The sequence below is a fragment of the Falco rusticolus genome, chromosome 4 (assembly GCF_015220075.1).
Source record: "Falco rusticolus isolate bFalRus1 chromosome 4, bFalRus1.pri, whole genome shotgun sequence".
Lineage (NCBI taxonomy): Eukaryota > Metazoa > Chordata > Aves > Falconiformes > Falconidae > Falco > Falco rusticolus.
This window is the reverse complement of record NC_051190.1, coordinates 45,733,527-45,754,561: the sequence shown is the minus strand read 5'-3', so window position 1 is coordinate 45,754,561 and position 21,035 is coordinate 45,733,527. Positions and strand designations below refer to the sequence as shown.

At 67.0% G+C, this 21,035-nt stretch overlaps 1 protein-coding gene across 4 annotated transcripts; it reads left to right on the top strand.

Moving 5' to 3' along the window:
* Positions 1-24: 24 nt before the first annotated feature.
* Positions 25-19,584, top strand: PALM (paralemmin). 4 transcript variants are annotated; one of them, XM_037382614.1, is made up of 9 exons: positions 25-282; positions 9,708-9,756; positions 10,881-10,961; positions 11,054-11,184; positions 12,696-12,819; positions 13,209-13,230; positions 13,513-13,572; positions 14,608-14,739; positions 16,287-19,584. In XM_037382614.1, exons 1-9 carry the CDS (start codon positions 278-280, stop codon positions 16,871-16,873), a joined length of 1,191 nt encoding a protein of 396 aa, XP_037238511.1. In that variant the 5' UTR covers positions 25-277; the 3' UTR covers positions 16,874-19,584. The 4 variants fall into 4 exon arrangements, with proteins under 4 accessions (XP_037238511.1, XP_037238509.1, XP_037238508.1 ...); XM_037382612.1 differs by lacking the exon at positions 25-282 and adding an exon at positions 5,033-5,284; XM_037382611.1 differs by lacking the exon at positions 25-282 and adding an exon at positions 5,335-5,574.
* The last annotated feature ends 1,451 nt before the right edge of the window (positions 19,585-21,035 follow it).

The following is a 21,035-nucleotide window of genomic DNA, read 5'->3' as shown; positions in this document are numbered from 1 at the left end:
GGGGCGCCGGTAGCGGCGGGCGGGGAGCGCCGCGCCCCGAGGCCGGGTGAGGGGCGGCGGCAGTGGCGGGCCGCGCCCGGCAGACGGAGCTGTGCGGGAGGCGGGAGCACCGGCGCGGCCCCGACATCCCTGCGCATCCCGCAGCCCCGCCGGGGATGCCGCCGCCCGCCGGGCCCTGAGCGCCGGGACGCCGGCGGCCGCCGGCCCCGCTCCGCCGCCCCTCGCCCGGCCCGACCCCGCCGGAGCCGCCGCCGCCGCCCCCCAGGCCGCCTGGAAAATGGAGTGAGTACCGGAGCCGGCCGGGCCGCCGCCGCGGGACGCGGGACCCCGGCACCGGGCCGCGCCCCCCCCCCCCCCCCCCCCCCCCCCGCCGCGGGCTGAGCACCGCAGTACCGGGAGTGCCCCCCCCGCCGGGTGCCAGGGCTTGGGACCCCCCCCACCGGGGCGGTGGGAACCCCACACCGCGGGCTCATGGAGCCCATGCCGGGGCTCATATCCCACCCTGATGCCGGGGTTCGGGACCCCAAACCCAGGGGCTCGCATCCCCCTGCTCCTGGAGACTCAGAACCCCAATACCAGGGTCTTGCATCCCCCCGATACTGAGGCTTGGGACCCCAAAACCGGGGGCTTGCATCCCCCCCTGCACCAGGGTTAGTGACCACAAAATGGGGGGCTCACCCCCCCAGATGCTGGGGCTTAGGACCCCAATACTGGGGGCTCGCATCCCCTCAGTGCTGGGGCTCAGGACCCCAATACCGGGCCCTCACATCCTCCCGAGGGTGCTCAGCAGGTGCTGCCCCTCCCCGGCTCCCTGCCCTGCTGTGGGGTGCTGAGGCGCTGGCTTGGGGTACAGCGGTGGAGGCACGGGGGCTGCCGGGGGGGGTGAGGATCCGCTGGCAGCGGTGCGGGAAGCGAAGGGGTGGGAAGGGCGTTTATTTTTGTGTTTTGAACCTGTTGTTGCCGCTGCGTGTGGCTGGGGTGAGTGGGTGGCTGCGAGCCACGGACCCCTCCCTGCACACGCACCCCCAGCCCTCTGCTGAGAGACCCGGCTGCAACGGGGGGGGGGGGTCCTCGCACGCCGGGTCCCCCCTGGAGAGTCGCTCCCCTGCCCTGGCCTTATCCTTTGTGTGCTGTGCTGGGGCCCTGCCCGGTCGGTCGGTGCCTGCAGACGGGCTCGGAGCCGGGCACGGGGCTTGGCGGGCAGCTGGGGGATGGAGGGAGCAGGTGGAGGCCAGTAGCTGGGGACCATCCTGCCCACGCGCTGGTTGTGCCCCTCAGGGATCCCGGCAGCTGCCGGCCGCAGCGTGCTGGTGCCAGGATGGCACGGGGCTGGTTGGCTGCTCAACGCGCCGGGCACCAGCCACAGCAGCCGGCTGGGCTGGCCCTGGCTCACCCAGGCCTCCCCTTCCCTCCCGTGGCTGTGCTCCCCACCATGGCAAACAAGGGGACCCCCAGCATCCCCTGGGTTTGGCACTGGGGGCTTCCCAGGGGCAGCCAGGCCGGGGGCAGCTCCTCAGGGTCACCTCGTCTTGCACCCATGACCTGGCCGCCTGCTAGCGAGGTGCTGGGCACTCAACAGGTCCTGCTCCCCATGCTCCCATGCTCCCCATGCTCCCATGCTCAACACCCTCTGCCTCCCACCTGGGGAGCCCTGTGGAGCTGGGGGGGCTGGCGAGGGATGGGATGGTGGTCTCCTGGGGTCGGGGTGGGCTCTGGCTGGCTGAGGGCTGAGCACCGGGGGGGGCCTGGGGGCGTCTCGGAGGCTGGGGCACAGCGTCTGCGGGGCTGGGGGAGCAGAGCAGTTCCCCTTGCTGCTGGAGGGGCCGGAGGCTTTGCGGTGCGAGAGCTTGCCAAGGCAGGTCCATGGCTTTTGGCAGCGCCTTGTGCATCGGTCCCTTCAGAAAAGGGCCTCTGTGGGGAGGAAAATGGGCCCGTGACTTGCCAAAAGGCAGCGAGGGGAAGGGCAGAGCTGAGGGGGGCGATGCGCCCTGGGGAGTGGGATGAGGAGCTGCAGGGACCGGGCGCAGCGTTTCCTGGGGTGAAGGCGTCGAGGGCTGGGGTTGAAGGCGACGGCACCAGGCAGGGTGGTGGCTCCTGCCCCCAGGCTCCGCACGCTGCCTTTCACCCCACTCCGCTCTCCCCTGGCAGTGGAGGCTCTGGACAGACCCTCCCAGCGAGGGCCGAGGGGCACGGGGGCTTCCCTCCCACCAGCACCATGCGCTGGACCTGCCGATGGCCCTTCCCTTTGAGTGAAAGCCCGGGGGGACCCAGGGGGGCTCGCCCCACCGAGCTGTGGGAGCAGCATCTTCCCTGCAGTCCTGTCCGTGGGCATGGGGTGCAGCCGCAAAGCGAAACAGGGCGCACGTGGCTCCCACCTGGGCAGCGCCGGTGCGGCCCCTCCAGCTGCTCGGGGGCTGCGGCTCTTCAGGAGGAGGCTCCTGAGCTTTTGGGCTGGGATAAACGTGCAAAAGTCAGTGGTTAAAATGCCCAGACGTGCTCCCCTGGGGGGGTCTGGGTTTACCGGCGGGGGACCTGCAGCTCTGGCACCTCTGCACTGGGTCTCACCAGGTCAATCCTGCTCCCTCAGATCCAGAGCCTGGTCATGGGGCTGGGGGTTTAGGAGGGTCTCAGGGCGGGTGGGCGCACAGCGAGGTGCTCTTCTGGTGTCGGCCTGGCTCTGCGGCAGATAACGGGTGCTGGGGAGCGTGCTGCTGGCCTTGCTTTGGCTCCTGCTTTGCCTTGGCACTGGCAGTGGCTGGAGGAGGGTCCTGGCTGCCGGGAGCCACTGGTGCCTGGGGAGGTTTGGCTGAAAGCTTCCAGCTCTTGTGAAAGCTGTGCTGGTCCTGTCAGGGCTGCTGGTCTGTCCCTGCTCCCGCTGCCACGGATGCTCTTGAGCAGCTGGAGATTTTGCATCTCCACGTCTGGCTGCTCTGGTAGTTTGTCTCTGCTCTCCTCTCTGGGTCTGGGGTCTCCTCGGAGTGGGAACTCTCCCGACCCTGTCCAGCCCTGATCCAAAGCTGACAGTTGTGCCCACGGGAAGGAGGGAGATTTCTGCCTGGGGAATAAGCTGGCAGCCCTTTGGGAAGGGACTGGAGATCCTGCTCTCCGCCGGCCTCTGGGGAGAAGCGGAACCCATCTAATGCTCCCCAGGCTGGACCATCGCTGCCTCCCAGCTGGCCGCAGGCAGCTGGAGGGGGCCAGGTCTGGCCCTGTGTGCAGCCGAGGGGACAGCACCATCACCCTGCCCAGTGCTTCCCGAGGAAGCCACAGATGGTCACACAACAGCACCCCAGGCCTGCCCGGGGCTGGTGGATCTCAGGGTGCAGAGTTTGGCCATGGGATGGGGCCTCTTGCCCAGACCTGTGCAACTGGGCAGGAACTGGACCAGTTTCCCGGGAAGCTGCCGGTGCTGACACTCCTGCTTCTTGCCCAGAAGCAGCTCCTTTCCCCACGCAGGGTCGGTGGCTCACGCCGTGGGGTCTGTGCCGTGCTGGGCTCAGCCGGGCTGTGGCGTGGGCTCGTCTCCAGCAGCGAGGAAGGGCCAGGAGGAAGGCTGGGGAGGTGACGTGCGCTGGGGCAGGGCTGGTGGAGGCGCAGAGCTCTGGGCTGGAGGCAGAGGCGTGCACAGGAGCCCGGTTTCCCGAGTTTGTCTTTATTCCATCCGGAAGCGAGTGAGCCCCCGGGCCCCAGACAGAAGCCGTTCTCAGGGGCGAGGATGAGCCCTGCAGCAGCCTGGGAGGAGGGAGAGGAGCCGGGGCAGATCCTGTCCCAGACAGGTGTTTCCTGGTGGAGCATGGCTGGATGTGGGCTGAGCCCAGCCCCTTGGCTTGGCGCCGAGGACCGGGCTCCCCGCGGGTGCCTGGGGCTCCCTGGGGTGCCTCTGCCAGGAGCCCGGGCAGGAGCCACATTCCTGCCGGCACCTTGGAGCCTTGTACGTGCCTGTGTTCATGGCGTCTGGCTGGGCCAGCCACGCTGCCTTGTGAACAGCAACCCAAGGACCAAGTGATGTGACCGAGGCCACCGGTGGTGGGGAGCCGGGTGCCATGTCCCAGGCCAGCTTGTCCCAGCTGGTCAGCGCTCCCAGTCATGGGGAGAGGCCGGTTCCGCTCTCATTCATAAATCGTGGGGGAGTTTCCTGGTGGAGCCTTGCTCCTCTTACTGGAAGGGAGCTGGAAACCCAAGTGTTTGGAGGGCACTTGAACCATTGTTTGAAAGATCTGTAATTTTCCAATCAAACTCCCTCCCCAAGCCTCTGTTCATCAAATATTCATGGGATCCATTTTCTCCTGGCACTCCCAGCCCACGTCTCAGCCCGGAGAATCAATCAGGCAGCTCTGCTTGCTCTAATGCATCCTGCGTTTTCGGGAGCCTGGGGCTGCCATCTCCTCCTCCCGCCTCCCCCTTCTCCCCCCTGTCCCCATCTTCTCCCAGGGCAGCAGCGTTGCGGGGCTGTGCAGGCAGCAGGAGCATGGGGAAGGCATGGCTCACCGGGAGGGAAGGAGTGGGACTGAGCACCGTGGCCGTGTAGCCAGCTGCGGGGTGCAGACAGCCAGCACCTTGGGGCTGTGTCACAGCAGCCCCTGTGTCACCCAGACCTCAGCAGGGGGGTCGGACCTGACATGTGGCTCCTCGGCAGCGCAGCTTCCTGGCCATCCTTGCCCGAGTCGCTGCCCGTGGATTTATCTGCCTTTGAGGTCGATAAGTGCCAGCCCCCGGGCTGCTATGGCCCCCTCCCCTCTGTGCCTGCTGCCAACAAGGGCATTCGATAGCAGCCCCACTGCTAATGGCTTTGTGACTGAGGCTTCGCAGCCTCCCCGCAGGCATGCTCCCCACGGTAGCATCACGCTGGGCCTGGCCAAGGGACCCAGCTTTGGCACAGGGACGGTGATACAAATCAGTGCTGGGCTCTCAGCTGCCACCAGTGCTGCCATTTATGCAGCCTCTGGGCCCTGCACCCCCTCATCTCCCCAGAGTCGTGGCACGCTGGTGTCGGTCCGGGGGTCCGGGTGGCAGTGCCCCTGTGCAGGGCTCTCTCCCTGCCTTCCCCCGGCTCAGAGCTGAGCGGGTGGAAAGGGAACAGAGGTCAGGGGAGCGAAGGAGCGGCTTGAAATGGCTCTTCGCACATTTGGATGAGCTAATGGGAAAAAACAGTGGAAGGCAAATAAACATTATTGTTTCATGTCAGGCGGGGAGGAGACAAAAGGTCACGGGCTTCCCTTGTGATGGTAGGAAACGGCAGCATCAGCAGGGCTGGAAAGAGCTGGAGAGCCAAGGCAGAGCGCGGGTATGTGCACGGGGCGCGTGCGTGCTCACACGTGTGTGTGGGTCTGTCTGCGGGTCCAGGGGCTGCTGCTTCTGCGGGTGGGAGTTCCCGGGGCATCATCCCCCGGTGCCACCCGCGTCCCTGGTCCTTTCGACCTCATCTCCTGTGCCACGGCCCCTGGCCTTCCCTGCCATGCGGTGCATCCGGAATCGGCTCGAGGAGCTGCCCTGGGACCGGCAGGGCTGGGACTCGCACACAGCAGACACCGGGTGGAAAAGCCTGAGCCTGTTGACCGGAGCTCATGAGACCCGGTGAAATGAGGGGGGAGGGAGGGATCGCTCTGGGCTTCTTTTCTGGGCTCGTGGTTCCTGAGGGGCTCGGTGGCCCTGGGCTCGCCTTGCGGCCCTGGCACCCAGGATGGATCCGGAGCTCATGCTGGTGTAGCTGAGGCCTCCGGGGATGCTCTGGAGATGCTGTGGCTTTGGCCTGCCACTGGTGCCGGCGTGCAGGACGTGGGGAGCTGCTGCAGGGCGGCCCCGGGGGCTCCCGGGCAGGGGGGGGGGGGGGGGGGGGGGCGGGCTGGTCCCTCCGCCCGCGCTGCGCATCCCCCAACCCGGCGGCTCGCCCGTTGCCATGGCGCCGTTGCCATGGCGCCGTTGCCAGGGAACCGCCTCCCGGCTCGCCGGAGCCATCAGTCACAGGAGGCTGCGGGGCCCCACCGGCACCGGCCTGGGGCTGCCCGCCCGCCGCGGCCCCGGGGGGGGGCTGCTCCGCTTTGTGCCGCGGCCTGGGGAGGGGCTGCCCCCCCATCCTGTCCCCAGCAGCGGGGTCCCTGTCGGCGCCTCCAGGGACAGGGGCCGGTGGGAGCCGGGGGCTGGCGAGGGGTGGGGTGGGTGGGGCAGGGGACCCCTCCACCCATCCTGCCCCCTCATCACTCGGTGCATGGGTCTGGGGTCTGGGGGCAGCAGGGTGATCCCCCCGCTGCCTGCCGTTTGCTGGGGTCTGGGAGTGACGGAGCCCGCAGCAGGGCTGGGGTGCACAGGCTGCGGGGGGGGAGGGGGCGGCAAGGGGCATCCAGCCTGATTTGCGTCTCTCCCTGGGCCAGGAAGATTCCTGGCGTTCGACCCGGGAATGCGGAGACTGTAGCAAATAATGGAAAATAAAGAGGATGGAGGAGGGAGGAAAAGCAGAACAGAACGTTTCAGGAATGCTGCAAAAGTTTGGATCCATGGAATGGGGCAAGATCCAGGAGAGGCACAGGGCCAGGGCCCCCTGATTGCGGGGGGCCGAGAGCTGGCTGGGGGGGGTGTCCAGCAGCCTCCAGCGGGGAGGGGGCCATGGCAAAGGGTGGCCCTGGCTCGGGGCAGGGTGCAGGGGCAGCGGGGGGCTGGTCCCTCCTGTCACCTTTTGCACATAATCTGTCTCCACAGAGAGCCGCCCCAGCTGCCCCGAATCCCGAGGGGTTCCTCGCTGGTTTGGGGGGGAAAGGGGAGGTCTCACCCCTCGGGCTGGAGCTGGGGGCAGGGTGTAGGGCGGTGATGTGGGTGCTGCTGCCAGCGCCTGCTGCGTGCTCCCCCCGTCAGGGCCCTGTGTCCCCCTGGTCCCCACTCCCGCGTGCTGGGAGTGTCCCGTGAGAGACCACCGGGTCCATCGCTGTCCTTGTCACAGCTCCGAGTCATGCAGCTGCTTTTGATCCCTCTTTCCTGAGAAAGTTCCCCTGTGTCCGGAGGGAAACCTGCTGTCCCCAGCCCCTCTCCCCACAAGGGAGCGGTTCCTGCTGGGGGGGGGTTTCAGGGGGCAGCTGGTGATGGGGACAGTCAGGGAGGGAGCAGGGTCAGCCCCTTGCCCCCCCATTGTCCCTTTACCAGGGACCCTCAGCCCCCACGCAGACAGGCAGGGAACAGGGACAGCAAAGGGACTTGCAGACACCCCAACTCCTTTGGGTTTATAATTATTTAATTCGTGTCCAGGGTGCAGTGTGGGGCCGCGGGCTGCCAGGCGTGACACATGGGAGGCGGCGGGTGTGCGCCTGCGTGTGCACAACAGTCACCGCGTTGCCGCGAACGGCACAAAAATAACCGCTACAAAAGCGACGCCTTCCCTGGTTTGTTTTTCTGGCCTGGATTTCACGCGCCACCAGGATGGCAGGGTGCGGGGTGAGGGGAGGACGGGGCGGCTCTGAACAGCTTTTCGTTAATTGTTGGCTTGGAGGAAGAGGCAGGGGGAGGCAGGGGGTCCTTTTGCCCCAGCGGAGCCTCTTGGATCTGTTGCAAAGATCAGCTCTTGCACAGGTGTGTGCTGTCCGCTCCGGTGGAGGACTCATGCGAGGGCACACATGTGTGCGAGGACACGTGTGGCCCAGGGAGGTACTGTGGGGGGTGCGGCAGCCCATGCCCGCCCCATGTGTAAAACCATCACTGGAAAAAGCCGGTAGTGGGAGCGCGGAGGAGCTCTCCTGCCCACGCCACCCCCGGCCCTGGGCCATCTGCAGAGCCCAGCCTGCATCCCCAGGGAGCAGACGGTTCAGCAGTGGGGGGAGAGGAAGGATGAGGAGGAAGCCGGGGAGCAGGGCCGGTGCCCCCCGCCACGGTGCCCGCAGCCTGTGGGTGTTGGGCATCACCTCGGAGTCCGTGTTGTCTTCCAAAACAGGCACCCCGAGCCGGGCTGGGGCTGCCCCCCCTGGGCCTCGGCTCAGCTCCTGCTGTGGTTGGTGCCGTACGTAGCCAGGGTTGGCTTCAGCCTGTGCCAGCGGGTCTGTGGCCCCCGAGCTGCTGGGTGCCCCCGAGCGCACAGCCGTGCCTAGGCTGGGGTGGGACCGGGCTTCTGACACTCGCTCCTTGCTAAAGGCTTTTCCTGCTGTGCTGGGGACACGGCGCTGCCCACCCTTCCCTGTCCCCCCCTCTCCCCTTGCTGCTCCTCATGGGCTGGGACTGCTGGTGGTCCTGCGACTGCTCCTCTTCCTCCCTCCTGCCTGCTGGGAAGGGACTGTCTGTCTGGTTTTAATTGCTTTCAGAGCCCTGGGGCCCGGCGGGGCATGCAGGATGGAGCTGGGTGCAGGGTTGTCCTGCCGCCCCCCGCACATCCACCCTCCCGGGCTCGCACACTCGGCCAGGGCAGGAGCCCCTGGGAGCTGCAACGATGGATGTGCACTGAACCGCTGGCACAAATGATGTCCAAGAGCTCTCCCCTCCACTGCCTCTGCAGGAACAGCCACGGGCAGGGCCCAGAGCCGGACCCCGCTCTGGACTGGGGGGTGCAGACCCCCCACCAGGGTCTCGTCAACTCCTGCTCGCCCAGGGCAGCAGCACAGGCGGCCCCAGGTGCGAGGGAGCAGCCGAAAGGAGGCTCAGCCGCAGGCGCTGGAGTCCGGACCAGTGCCTCCATGCCGGTGTCTCCTCCAGAGCAGCTGCCTGTGCAGCTGCCCCCTCGCAGGCTCTGCTGTTCCTTGCTCTGAGAAGCAAGTGGCAATGATCCATCGTCTAACGATACCTCCGTGCCTCCCACCCTAATTACTGTCACAGCGAAGCACTTCGTTAGCATCACCTGGCAAGCAGCCAGCCGGCTCCCTGTGGCGCCTGAGCATCCCCAGTCACAGCCGGCCCCGGGCAGCCATCCTCAGCCCTGCTCTGTGGCTCTCTCGGCTGCCCAACCTGCACCTGATGCTCTGTGCCGTGGGGGCTCTCGCTGGCCCCATGTGGCTGCACTGCCGGTCAGGCTGGTCTGGGGCACTGGCACCGCTGGGACACGGGAAGGCGGGTGTGTGGACACCTGGCTGCGGGGTGTTGGGGTACCCCCTCCTCGTGGCACCCTGGGGCCTGGCTGCACCCGGGAGAGCTGTGTCGGGGTGAGCGGCTGCAGCTGGCAGCATCCCCGGGCACAGCCATGGTCCTTCACGTTGTGGAGGCGGGTGAACCCCAGCTGGAGCAGAGCCTGTTGCAGTGTGTGTGTCTGTGCGTGTCCGTGTGTCCGTGCACGTGGGCGTGCGTGTGCCTGTGCACGCAGCCTGGAAAGGTCACTGTCCGGGAAGGGTGTCAGCAGCCAAGGAACGGGCTTGGAATGGAAAGTCTGAGCCAGGTTGAAGCGCAGGGGTGGCCAGCACCATCCTGCTCCAGCCCCTCCGTGGTCACCATTTCCATCTGTGCCACAGCTGCAGGAGGAGCGGGTCCAGCTGCACCGTGTCACCCTCATGTGCTGGGCAAGGTGCCTGGCCCAGGGCATTGGGGCAGGGCAGGGGTCCAAGGCAGGCCTGGAGGAGCTGTGCAGGCGAGGGGTACTCAGCTCTGCGATGCCGAGGGGAAGGGGAGGCAGCAGCCAGTGGAAGAGCCTTTGTCCGTGTGCTGTGTCCTGTGCGCTGGTGGCACGGTGTCCCCGTTCCCTTGCTGCCCACACCTCCCCTCCGCCGGGGTGGCCACGCTCTTCACTGCTTCTTTCTGCTCCCTTGCAGGGTTGTGGAGGCCAGCACCCTTCAACAGGAGAGGCTGCAGGCCATCGCGGTGAGTCCCCCCCACGCCGCAAGCACGCCGGACCCTGAGCTGGCATCCCAACATCCCTGTGCCATCGCCTGTGGCACGTGGGGCAGACACCAGCGGGGAGGAGGGGGTTGGTGCAGGGGCTTTGGCCCAGAAAGCTGCTCCCGGGGCTGCAGGCAGGGGCAGGAGCTGCAGGGGGCTCCAGGACCTCCAGGAGCCCATGCCAGAGAATCCTGTCCTGCGTCGGCTCTGCCCGGGGATGTGCCACGGCTGGGGTGCAGGGTCGGCAGGGCTTGGCTGCATTGCTGAAATGGGGACAGAGCAAGCAGTGGGTAGCTGGAAGGTTTAATTAATGAAGCAGTGTCTTGATGAGCCCCGAGTGAGAGGGAAATGAGTGATGATTCCCCCCTCACCCTTTCCCAGGGAAGGGCTGAGGATGGCACATGATCCAGCCGTGCCCGCTATGGGCACTAGTAATTATATTAATTAGCAAGCAGATGGGGGCCGTGCTGGGCAGCCACTTCCCGGCACAGAGCAGGGCACTGGGCTGGTTTTAAACCCTGTCGCTGCCCCACAGCAGCTTCCCTGCCCGCCACGGGCTGCCAGCTTCCCTGTCCCATCCCGCTACCAGCCGATCTCTGCTGCACAAAGGGCAAATTGTTCTGGGCCAGAGGAGAAAGAAAGCGGGTGGCGCTTCCCAGGCTGGGACTGACTCTGCTGAAATGCTCTGGGCCAGCCCCAGGACGTGCAGGGGGGTGGGAGAGGTGGTGGGGGCTGGCTCCCCCCGGCACTGGCAGCTCGCTCGGAGCCGGCGAGGGGAAGGCAACGTTTTGAGGTGGTGAACAGAGCCCAGGTTCTGCCCTAATTTCTCTGCACTTTCCGTGCCTCAGTTTCCCCCATGAGGGCAGGGGCGTGATGCAGGGGTGGGGAGCTCCCGGTGGGCTACCCCCAGGGCCAGTCTCACAGCCCGGGCATGGCTTGGGTCCCCATGTCAGACCCCACGGGAGCCCCTCACCCCCCACTCCTCGCTCCTCCTCACTGTGGGGATGCTGCCCCGGCTTGGACAGAGGTGCCCCCACCCCAGTGATGCCTGGCATCGCCCCCCCCCCCCCACGCCGCCCCCAGCTCTGCCGCTCTCGTCCCTCCAGGAGAAGCGGAAACGTCAGACAGAGATCGAGAACAAAAGGCGGCAGCTCGAGGATGACAGGCGGCAGCTGCAGCACCTCAAGGTGAGGTTCCCCCGGGACCCCCGGGCTGCCTCTGCGTGGGGGGCCCCCCGGCTGGGGGGGTGGCAGGACCGTGACCCCCTTCTGCTCCCCAGTCCAAGGCTCTGCGGGAGAGATGGCTGCTGGAGGGGGCCCCAGCCTCAGCCTCCGAGGAGGACGAGGCCATGAAGAAGCAGATGCAGGAGGACGAGGTGAAGACCAGGGAGCTGGAGGAAACCATCCAGAGGTAATGGGATGGGGTGGGGGTGGGGTGCACTTGGAGGGCACCCAAGTCGTGGGCAGCCGGGACACTGGGATGCAGCTTGGTCCCATGTGCTGGGCATGAGGCACAGGGCGTGCTGCCATGCTTGCTCCGTTTGGCCACGGCCCCCTCGGAGAAGAGCATCCACTTTGGAGGAGAGCGTCCACCCTGGAGGAGAGCATCCATCCTGGAGCTCGGAGCTGCCGGGAGAGGAGGTGCCTCTGCGGTGCTGCCAGGGCTCAGCCACTCTGGCTGGAGACCCCCGGCTGGGCTCTGTCCGGCATCTGTTGGGGGGCTGCAGCTGGTCCTGGAGCACATCCAGCCCCGCAGCCCCTCCAAGCATGGACACCCCCAGCCACACTGGGGCTGTGTCAGCTACACGCTGTGTAGGATGGCAGTGGGAGCTGTGGGGCTGGGGTCCCCTGGGGGTCTGCTGGGTGCCCAGCACCCATGATTTCAGGGCAGGGAAACAGGGGGCTGGTTCCCCACGGATGTCCATCCCTGCTGCGGTGGCTCAGCGCCTGGGGAAGGGGCAGGGTGGGAGACTGGAGGGGGAGAAGCCTCAGCCCCTGCCCAGCCCCCTCATGCCTGGGCTGGGACCCCTGGCACAGAGGTGTCCCGGCAGCCCAGCTGGCCTGCAAGAATGCAATCAGTCACGGCTGTGCGTTAATTACCGAGCATCAGTGCAGAGAGGGGTCAGGCACGAAGGGGCCTTTGTGTCAGTCTAATGGTGCGGTGCATTCCTCTGCCAGCGCCTTGCGGGGAGACGGGAGTTAAGGGGGGGCTCTGCCGGGGGGGTGCTGCCACCACGATGACAGAGGGGCCCTAATTTACAGGGACATGAATCCACGGGGACTCCCCTGACCTCTGCCGCGTCCCAATGGGGCCCTGCTGCCAGCACAGCTCTTGGCCAGGCTTGGTGGCCAGGAACGGGCAATCGCCCTCGTGCAAGGCTCAAACAGGCTTTGAGCAATGTATGTGGGAGCTGAACGTGATGGAGCGGTGCTGCTCCATGCCACCCAGCGAGGGCACTGGCAAGTGTGTGGCAGGCTCAGTTGTCACTGCATGGTGACAGCGGAAGACCCTGGTGGGTCAGTCCCCCTGCCTGGTGCCTGTGGGGGAGTTTCTGCCACCCACTGGGGCGACCGCCCCAGTTGCGCAGCGGCTGTGGAGCTGCCACCGTTGTCCTAAGCATCGCTCGCCCCGCGGAGACGGGTGAAGGCGTGCAGCCCACGGGCGCCTGGGTTAAGGACCGGGGCAGCACCCACCGGTGGAGCCCCTGGGTTTGTTCCAACAAACACACACTTTTCCCCTGTGAAGAGATGGCAACGGCCGTGACGCAGGTCGGTCTGCCTGTCCCTGCGCCTCGTGAGCCCAGGGGCTGATTTGCGCCTCCTCTTTCCCCTGCACCATGTTGCTGGCCCCTGTTCGCAGGTCTGTGGGGGCTGCCTGCGCCATGGCTCGCCGTGGCCTCTCAGCCCCGACTCTCCCCGCAGGCTGGAGAAGGAGCTGGAGACGCTGGAGAACGGCAGCTCGGCAGCTTCCACCAGGGAGAACCTGGCAGAGGTGGCAGCGCCGGCCAAGGAGGAGAAGGCAGAGCCCATCCCCAACACACAGAAGGTGGGCATGGCCGCTCTCTGCGGGCAGAGCTGCCTGCTGGGGGGGGAAGGGGGAGAAGGGGTGCGTGGCGTGTCGGTGCTTGCTCACCCCCCGCCAGACCAGAGCTGGTTCTGCTGGGGTGACGGCACGGCAGCAGGGAGGTTGCAGTGACAGAGGGGTCGGGCACAGGGAGCTGCTGCAGGGCTGCACCAGGGACTGGCGTGGCTGCGGTGGGACCCGGTCCCAGCCGAGCTGGGTGGATTGGCCACCCTGTGTGTCCCTGTCACCCTCGGAGCTCCTGTGCCAGCAGGGCTGGGCCAAGGGTTCCTTGCCCTGGTGGGGATGGGTGTGTGGGCGGTGGGTGTGTGGCACCTCCCAGCAGCCCCTAACTTCTCCCTTCTGTTTTGCAGAGTCCCCTGGGCACGGTCAAGGGTAGGTGATCCCGCCTCGGCCGCGGTTCCTGCTCTCGGGAGGCAGTGCCTGCCGCCCCTCATGCTGCCCCGGTGCTGGGGCTGGATGGGTGGGGGGAGCTGGGAGAGCCCCATCCCCATATCCCCGGTCCCCTCTTGGGCAGGGTGCCCTGCGGTGGGGGAGCCCACCCCAGGTGGCAGCCGTGGGGGGACACGCCACCCTCCCTGGGGCCCGTCTCATGGGCGCATGGACGACCAGGCGATCGTTTTGGCTCAGGCCATCATCTCTCCTCTCCATCTCCAGCCGAGAAGGTCTCCAGCAGCCCCATGAAGGCGGTGGAAGGCACTGACATGATGAAGGCAGGTAGGTGCCCACTTCCCCAGAGGAGCGCTCCTTCCTGGTGGCTTCCCCCCTCTCCCGCGCTGCCCCTCGGCTTGCTGCCCACCCCGCAGCCCTGCCACTGCTGCTCCCCACTGCTCGATGACTTTCCGAGCCCAAGGCAGAGAACATCAGTTATTTGCAATCAGAGGGTTTGTTTCCGCTTCCACTCCATGGCCGGTTTGGGGTTCAGGGCTCCCCCTCACCCCTGTTCCATGTCTCTGCTCCGGTTTCATCCTTTGCCTCCCACTCTCTTTGCGGCTTCTCGGCGCAGGGGCGAGGGAGCGGAGCGTTGGCTGCCGGCATGGCTGACCCTGCGCCGGCGTTTGTGGCCCCATGGCTGGCTGCCAGCGGGGAGCTTGCAGGGGCGCGGGGCTGAGCTGCCCACGCTGGGGGGGGCTGCGGCCAGCTCTGGTGCTGGAGGGGTTTGCTCTGGCTCAGACCAGGCTGTGGCACCAGCACTGGGCACAGCTCATCTTAGGGTCCTTGGAGCAAAGTGCCACCAGGCTGAGGTGACCCCAGTGCTGGCAAGGACTGGCCAGGAGCCGAAGGAGAGATGATGAGGATCACCCGTCCCACGGGGGTGGAGGGGCTGCCCAGCACCAGCACCCTCAGCAGGAGATGATACCTCGCGCAAGCATGAGCCTGGCTCCCAGCCCAGGCACCCGCAGCTGGCACCACTCACCGGCCGGACAAACGGACACGGCACTGCCTGGTGCCTCCAGGGCCTGGCTGAGCTCCAGCCCAGGGGACGCAGAAGACGCGGAGGTAAGGTGATGTCGGCAGTGCCAGAACGGCCATGGCCCCGTGGGTCCCCGTAGGAGGGCTGTGCCTGGGATGTCACACCTGCCTCTGCCATTCACCACTCCGCTGCCGCCTGCTGTCTCGCTAACTCTGCTGAGCACTGCACCGCACCGCACCGCTCCGCTGCCGCCACACGCCTGCCCGCTGCCGGCCACTGAGCTGGGGCTGGGGGGGGCCAGGGCCACCGTAACGCGTGCTGTCCTCTTTGTGTCCCAGCCATGTACTCGGTGGAGATCACGGTGGAGAAGGACAGAGTGACTGGGGAGACCAAGGTCCTGTCCAGCACCACCCTGCTCCCCCAGAACCACTGTCTGCAGGGGGTCAAAGTGTACGAGGATGAGCTGAAAGGTACGGCCTGTCCTGCATCGCTTGCAGGCGTCAGGAGCAAAGGGAAGGGGATGAGGAACAGGCCACCCAAGCATCCCAGCAGGTGCCAGGGCTGGGATGAGCTGGGGCTGCTCCCGGCCAGCCTCGCCAGTGCTGTCGGGGAGACCAGTGAGGGCAACCCCCCAGTGGCCCCAGTCCTGCACCCCAGCCGGTGTGGGATCTGTCCTGGCAGCATGGCACAGATGGTCCTGACAGACCAGCCCTGGTTTGCACATCGTGACCCTGCACCGCTGGAGAGCGGAGAAGAGGGTCGGCTGTGTCCAAGGCTCAGGAGCCCGTCCCACAAGTGGGGAACGTGGCAGTGGCACCACATCGGCCCGGTGCGCCCAGGCTGGCAGCGGGGAGCATGGCTGCCAGGCACGGAGGAGGCACAGCAATAGGGACCGGTCCCTGCCTGTGGCCCCTGCTTTTGGGAACCTTTGGGAACCTGCTTCGAAGGGCCTGGTGACGCCCAAGGGATGGCTGTGTCGGTGGCAAGGACCTGCCACGGAGCTGGGGTGTGTTACTGGGGACCATGGTGGCCAAGTGGACCAACAGCTTCTTCTGAGGAAACTGCGCTGCACCGGTGGCCAGTCCTGTTCAACACCCTCCCTGTGGCTGTGGCCGTGCTGGGCCATGCTGGCCTTCACCTCCACCTGCTGCCTGGCTCAGCCCCCCGGCTGCTGCGGGACCCCCAGCTCCAAGGACAGGCTGAGGAGCTGCCTCGGCAGCGATGGGTGCGGGGCAGCCGTGCGTTGGTGCCAGCTGAGCTGGCCCTGCTGGGGCTGGTCATCGTCCATCACTCCATCAACTGGCTGTTGAGGCTGTTGCACTGATCATCGCATGATGCCCCAGGTCAAGTGGAAAATGCGATGAGCCGGAGGCCGCTCTCACTGTGACGCACGTCTGCTGCCTCCAGCGCTGCAAGCAGCCGTGCAAAGCGCCTTGGTGGCAGAAGAGCCCCGTCCCCTCCTGGGCACAGTGCCACTGGGTGCCACAGGTGGTGGGACGTGGTGGGGCAGCACCTGCTGGGCGCTCGCTGGGGTCTTACTGGTGGCAGCAGTGATCTGCCGCAGAGCATTGTGTCGACCCTGGAGGAGCCGGGCACCAGCCAGACTCGGTCCTGCCGTGGCCAGCGTGGCCAGCTTGGCCGGCTGTCGGTGACCTGGCAGACAGCCACGGCTCCCGCAGGGCTCACCGGGTCTGAGGCTTCGGAGGTGCCAAAGGCCAGGAATGGCTCCTTGCATAGTGGTTTTTGTTTTCGGCCTCCCCGTCTGCTGTGGGGCAGGGGCCAGGCAATGCGGGGGGGTCCAGCAGCAGCTCTGGCCTCGGTGGGGGTGGGGTGCTGCCGGGGGGTCCCAGCCTCAGTGCTGGGGCCTTTGGGGAGGGGAAGGTGCCGCTCCCCAGCTGCACGGGAGCCAGCTCTGAGCGGGTCAGTGCCAGCAGGAGCTTTTCCAGGTCAAGTTGTGCCCCCAGCCCGAGCCCCCCAGGCTGAGCCCCCCTCACCCTCCCTCCTCTTGTCCCCGCAGTGGTGCACGCGGTGAGCGCCGAGGATGGGGCCCTGCAGAACGGGGCGCACCCCCTCAGCTCCTCCGAGGTCGACGAGCTCCTGCACAAGGCAGATGAGGCCACCCTGAGCGAAGCCACTGGGCGCGAAGCCCCGGCCAAGGTGGGCGAGGGGGCCGGCAGCAGCCCGGCCAGCCAGAAGCCAACGCCGCGGCGGGAGATCACGGGGCTGCAAGCCAAACCACGGGAGAGCACGGTGGTACTGCCGCCGGGAGAGGGGACGGAGCCCAGCCGTGAGCAGCCCGTCACCATGATCTTCATGGGCTACCAGAATGTGGAGGATGAGGACGAGACCAAGAAGGTGCTGGGGCTGGAGGGCACCATCAAGGCCGAGCTGGTGGTGATCGAGGACGCCGAGAGCAAGCCGGAGCCGGCGCACAAGGACCATGCGCCGCCCAATGGCACCGCGCTGGAGCCCGCGGCCGCCCAGCCGCCCGGTGAGGAGAGCCCGGCTGGGCAGAAGCCGGGTACCAACGCCACAGACGCCAAGGAGGCCGAGCAGGAGACGGACGTGAAGAAGCAGCGCTGCAAGTGCTGCACGGTGATGTGAGCCCCGCCGGCCCCACGCCACCACCACAGCAGGCTGCCCCCGCCGAGCCCCCTCCGCCCCGGCCCCCGCTAGCCAGGTCCACCGCCCCGGCACGCCGGGCTCCCTCCCCCACCGGACACGGACCCTCTTTCTGCAGAACCGGGGAGACCCAACACGGCGCCTGCGAAGCCGCAGCGGGCAGCAGCGAACCGCGGCCGTGGCATTGCTCACCCCACCTGCCCAACGCCCGCCCCGCGCCGCACCCCACCAGCGCTGCCTGTGATATTTATTAGAGACCCCCCCTCGCCCCACGGCACGCACGCCCCCCACCTCACCCTGTGCTGGAGCCCTCCTGCTGCCGACACCGGAGCCTTTCCCTCCTCTCACCGGCAGCTGCCCACCCGCCACCGGGCCAGGCTGGGGGATCGGAGGACGCCGCTACGTCCGTAGATGACTCCCGGTGGCCAGCGGGACCCGCACTTGGCCCAGCCCGCAGCAGGCACGGAGCCAGCCCCATGCCAGCCCCTCTATCTGCATCTCCATCATCCGCTTCTCCTGCAGGGAAAGGCCCTGGGCTGTCCCCCCTCCGGCTGCCCACGGATGTCCCCACACCATCCCATGTCCTTGTCCCCACGCCCTTGGGCTCCCCAAGCCGTGAGCCCCTCCAGGATGGAGCGTGTTCAGGCAAGGGAAGGGTGTTGAGGGCAGCATCCCCTCCGTGATGCTCGGCCGCAATGGGAGCTCACAGGGGGCCGTGGGCCACACGCGGCTGCCATGGGGCAGCTCCAGCCTGTCCCCAGGGCTGCGGGCAGGGGACCCTGCTTTGCTCACTGGGGCTCAGCCCCCCACGCAGGAGCATCTCGCCCTGGTGCTTGAGGTGACGGCTGCCACCGTCCAGGTACCAATGCCGCAGGCTGCCGCACCGGTGTCACTGGGCTCTGCCAGCTGAGGGTGCTGAGCGGTGCTGTGGCCAGGCACCCGTGTCCTCCTGAGGCAACGTGGATGGCGATGGCAGCGAGGGAAGGGGAGCTGGGGGGGGCCAGCCCCATGGGGAAGGGGATGGGGTGGTAGCTCCCGTGCCTCCTCGCAGCAGCGGGAGGGGGTCCAGCACCGCATCCCCCTCCTGCCTCTGCTGCTTGGCGGCAGCAGCTTTGCAGAGCCGCTTTCCGGGGCCCCGGGCTGCAGTGTCAGGTCCCCCAGGCCAGCGAGTCAGCCCAGTTCACCCCAGGCGCTGGGACTAGGAGCTGCTGGGGGTCCGGTGTCCCACAGAGGGTGTCCCCAAGATGCTGTGTCCGTGTTGGGACTGCGAGTAGCCTCCCCCACTCCCCCCACCCCATGCCCCAGCCCTTCAGCGGGGATTTCACCACCAGCACCAGCGTTTTCTCCCCACTGAGACCCGCTGGGGCAGGCGGGGAGGGTGGGGGCCCCACGGCAGCACCCATGGGTGCTGAGTGCTGCCCAAACCCTGAGCACTTCTGCCACAGCAGCTGATACATCTCATGGGCATCGGGCACGTGGCTCCGACTGAGCCCACCTCAGCGCCTGGCGGGGCTGGGGGACACAGTCCGGCCCTGCCCCAGCACCGGGCTGCCCCGGGGGCGTCCCATCTCCTGCCAGCCCTGTCCCAGACATGCCGGGACTCGGAGCCCCATGTGCAGCCCCAGGACAGGGTTGCTTTTGGCACCTGGAGCCCCACGGCCGCTGCCCCGAGCCAGCTGTGGCTGTGCTGGTGGCGCCCAGTCCCCGTGCATGGGGGGCACAGGGGCTTTGGGCAGGGTGCAGCCAGCTGGGAACGCGGTCCCAGCCAGCTAGTGTGGGGGTCCTTGTCTGAGTGCCAGCGGGTCACCGCTGCTGTCCCCAGGGACCCACCAAGCCCCCCGCGACGCGTGTGCGGAGCAGCCCTGGCTTTGCCCAGCCCGCCACAACGTGTGTGGTAGAGCAGCCAGGGATGGGGCTCAGCCCCCCAAGGCCTTCCCTCCCTCCCCTCCCCCTTGTGTGAGCAGTGACACCCCCTCCATGACATCCCAGTTGCCCCCCAGTTACCACCTGGGCTGCGGTTTTCCCCCCAGTGGGGTCACTGTAGGGGGAGGGGAGAGGTTGGGGGCTGCAGGGGGCTTGTGGTGCTGCTGTGGCAGTCCTCTTCCTCCTTTGGGGACCCCGGCCCCCAGAGCCTCTGCGAGAGGCAGAGCTGGGGAAGGGAGGGCAGGGGGCTGGGGTCAGCCACCCCGGGGGCAAGGGGAGGCAATGCCGCAGAGCGGGGGGCTGGATGCCGTGGGGCCTCTGCCCCATCAATCCCGGGGGGCTGCGTTAGGGCCAGGTCCCTAGTGGGGCTGCATGTCACCTCCTGCCACCCCCTCACTGGGGGCCAGAACCACTCTCCCCATCCCACCCTGGGTCTGCAATCCCCCACCAACCCCCAGCTGGGGCCCACTCCCACCCTTAGCACCCACTGCCCCTCGGTTGACTTCGGCCCCAGCCCCCGGCCCCCAGCAGTGGGCAGCAGGGTCAGGCCCCCCGGGCTGGCCGGGGCCGAGCAGAAGCGGGGAGCCCGGCCGTGCCCCCCAGCCCTGTCCCAGCCAGCCCCCGCCATCCCACCTGGCTCCGCTGAAGTGCACTTCCCGCGCTCCCGTGCTTTTCACTTGTGCCGAAGCCGTTTGAAGTTCTCCCCTTCCCCGTCCCTCCCGTTGTTTGTAAGACACCCAAACCGAGCAAATAAACTGTGTGAACAACCAGCCTGGCACCTCCACCCTCCGCACGGGAGGCCCCGGTGCTGGGCACCCCCGCTCAGCACCCCAATGGGTGGGAAGGGGCCAGGAGGGGACCCTGGGGATCCTGGGAATGGGGATGGGGTGATGGAGATGATGGGGATGAGGATGATGGGGATGGGGACAATGGGGATGAAGATGATGGGGATGATGGAGAGATGATGGGGATGATGGAGATGATGGGGATGAGCATGATAGGGACGGGGATGCTGGGGACGCTGGGGATGAGGATGATGGGGATGGGGACAATGGGGATGAAGATGATGGAGATGATGGGGATGAGCATGATAGGGACAGGGATGCTGGGGATGCTGGGGATGAGGATGATGGAGATGGGGACAATGGGGATGAAGATGATGGGGATGATGGGAATGAGGATGATAGGGATGGGAAAGCTTGGGATGAGGATGATGGGAATGGGGATGAGGACAATGGGGATGATGGAGATGAGGATGATGAGAATAAGAATGATGGAGATGGGGGTGCTGGGGATGAGGATGATGGGGGTGGAGATGATGGGGTTGGGCCCCGCTGCCCCTTCACTGCCTGGGCTGTGGGTGCTCTCGTCCCTGCCCAGAAGCTTCCAACAGCCTCTCCCTCTGGCTGATTCACAGGTGCAAGAGCCACATGTGGGGGCACTGGGCTGTCACTGCGGGTGACAGAGCCCTTCCTCTGCTCAGCAGCTTTCTGGTGCTGCCCTGGCTGCCTGGTGTTCCAGCCTCAGCTCCATCACCCACCATCACCTGTGAGCCCTGGCAAAGCTGATGCCAGCCTAGCAGCATGGAAGGCAGCATGTGGGGGATCCCCCTGCCCCCCAGCACTGCCCACACTTGCCTGCTGCTGCCAGCATGGAGCACCCCACTCCCCCTGGCAGCACCAGAGCCAGCTGGTGGGGGCAGAGGCAGGAGCTGCCTGGGAACCAGCCTGGAGAGGTCTCTCCCAGCAGAATAAATCCCCTCGGTTCCTCCAACCTGCAGCTAGCAGCGCCTGGCTGTGGTGATGGCCAGTTGGGCAGGGTCACCGTGCTTTCACACCCACCCCTGCATGTCTCAAGCCCCAGATGTGTCTGTCCCCAGACTGACGGTGACACCAGACAAAGGAGATTTTCAGGTACATCCAACCGCGGCAGGGCCTCTGTGCCACCCTGGAGCCCAGGGCACAGGTAAGGGCAGCGCAGCTGGGATGCCGTCCTGGCACTGCCACGTTACCAGCCCTGGTACTGGGGTGATGGACACGTGGTCACGCCAAATGAGTGGGGAGGAAGAGGCGGGTGGGAACTGGGATGCTGGGAGGAACGGGATGCAGGCGTGATGCTGGCAGGAATGCCCAGGTGACAGGGACATGGCAGCCCGGTTTCCCGCTTGTCCCAAGGGGCAGCACTGGGGTCGGGGCCCCCCAGGTCCTGTCACCATGTGGCC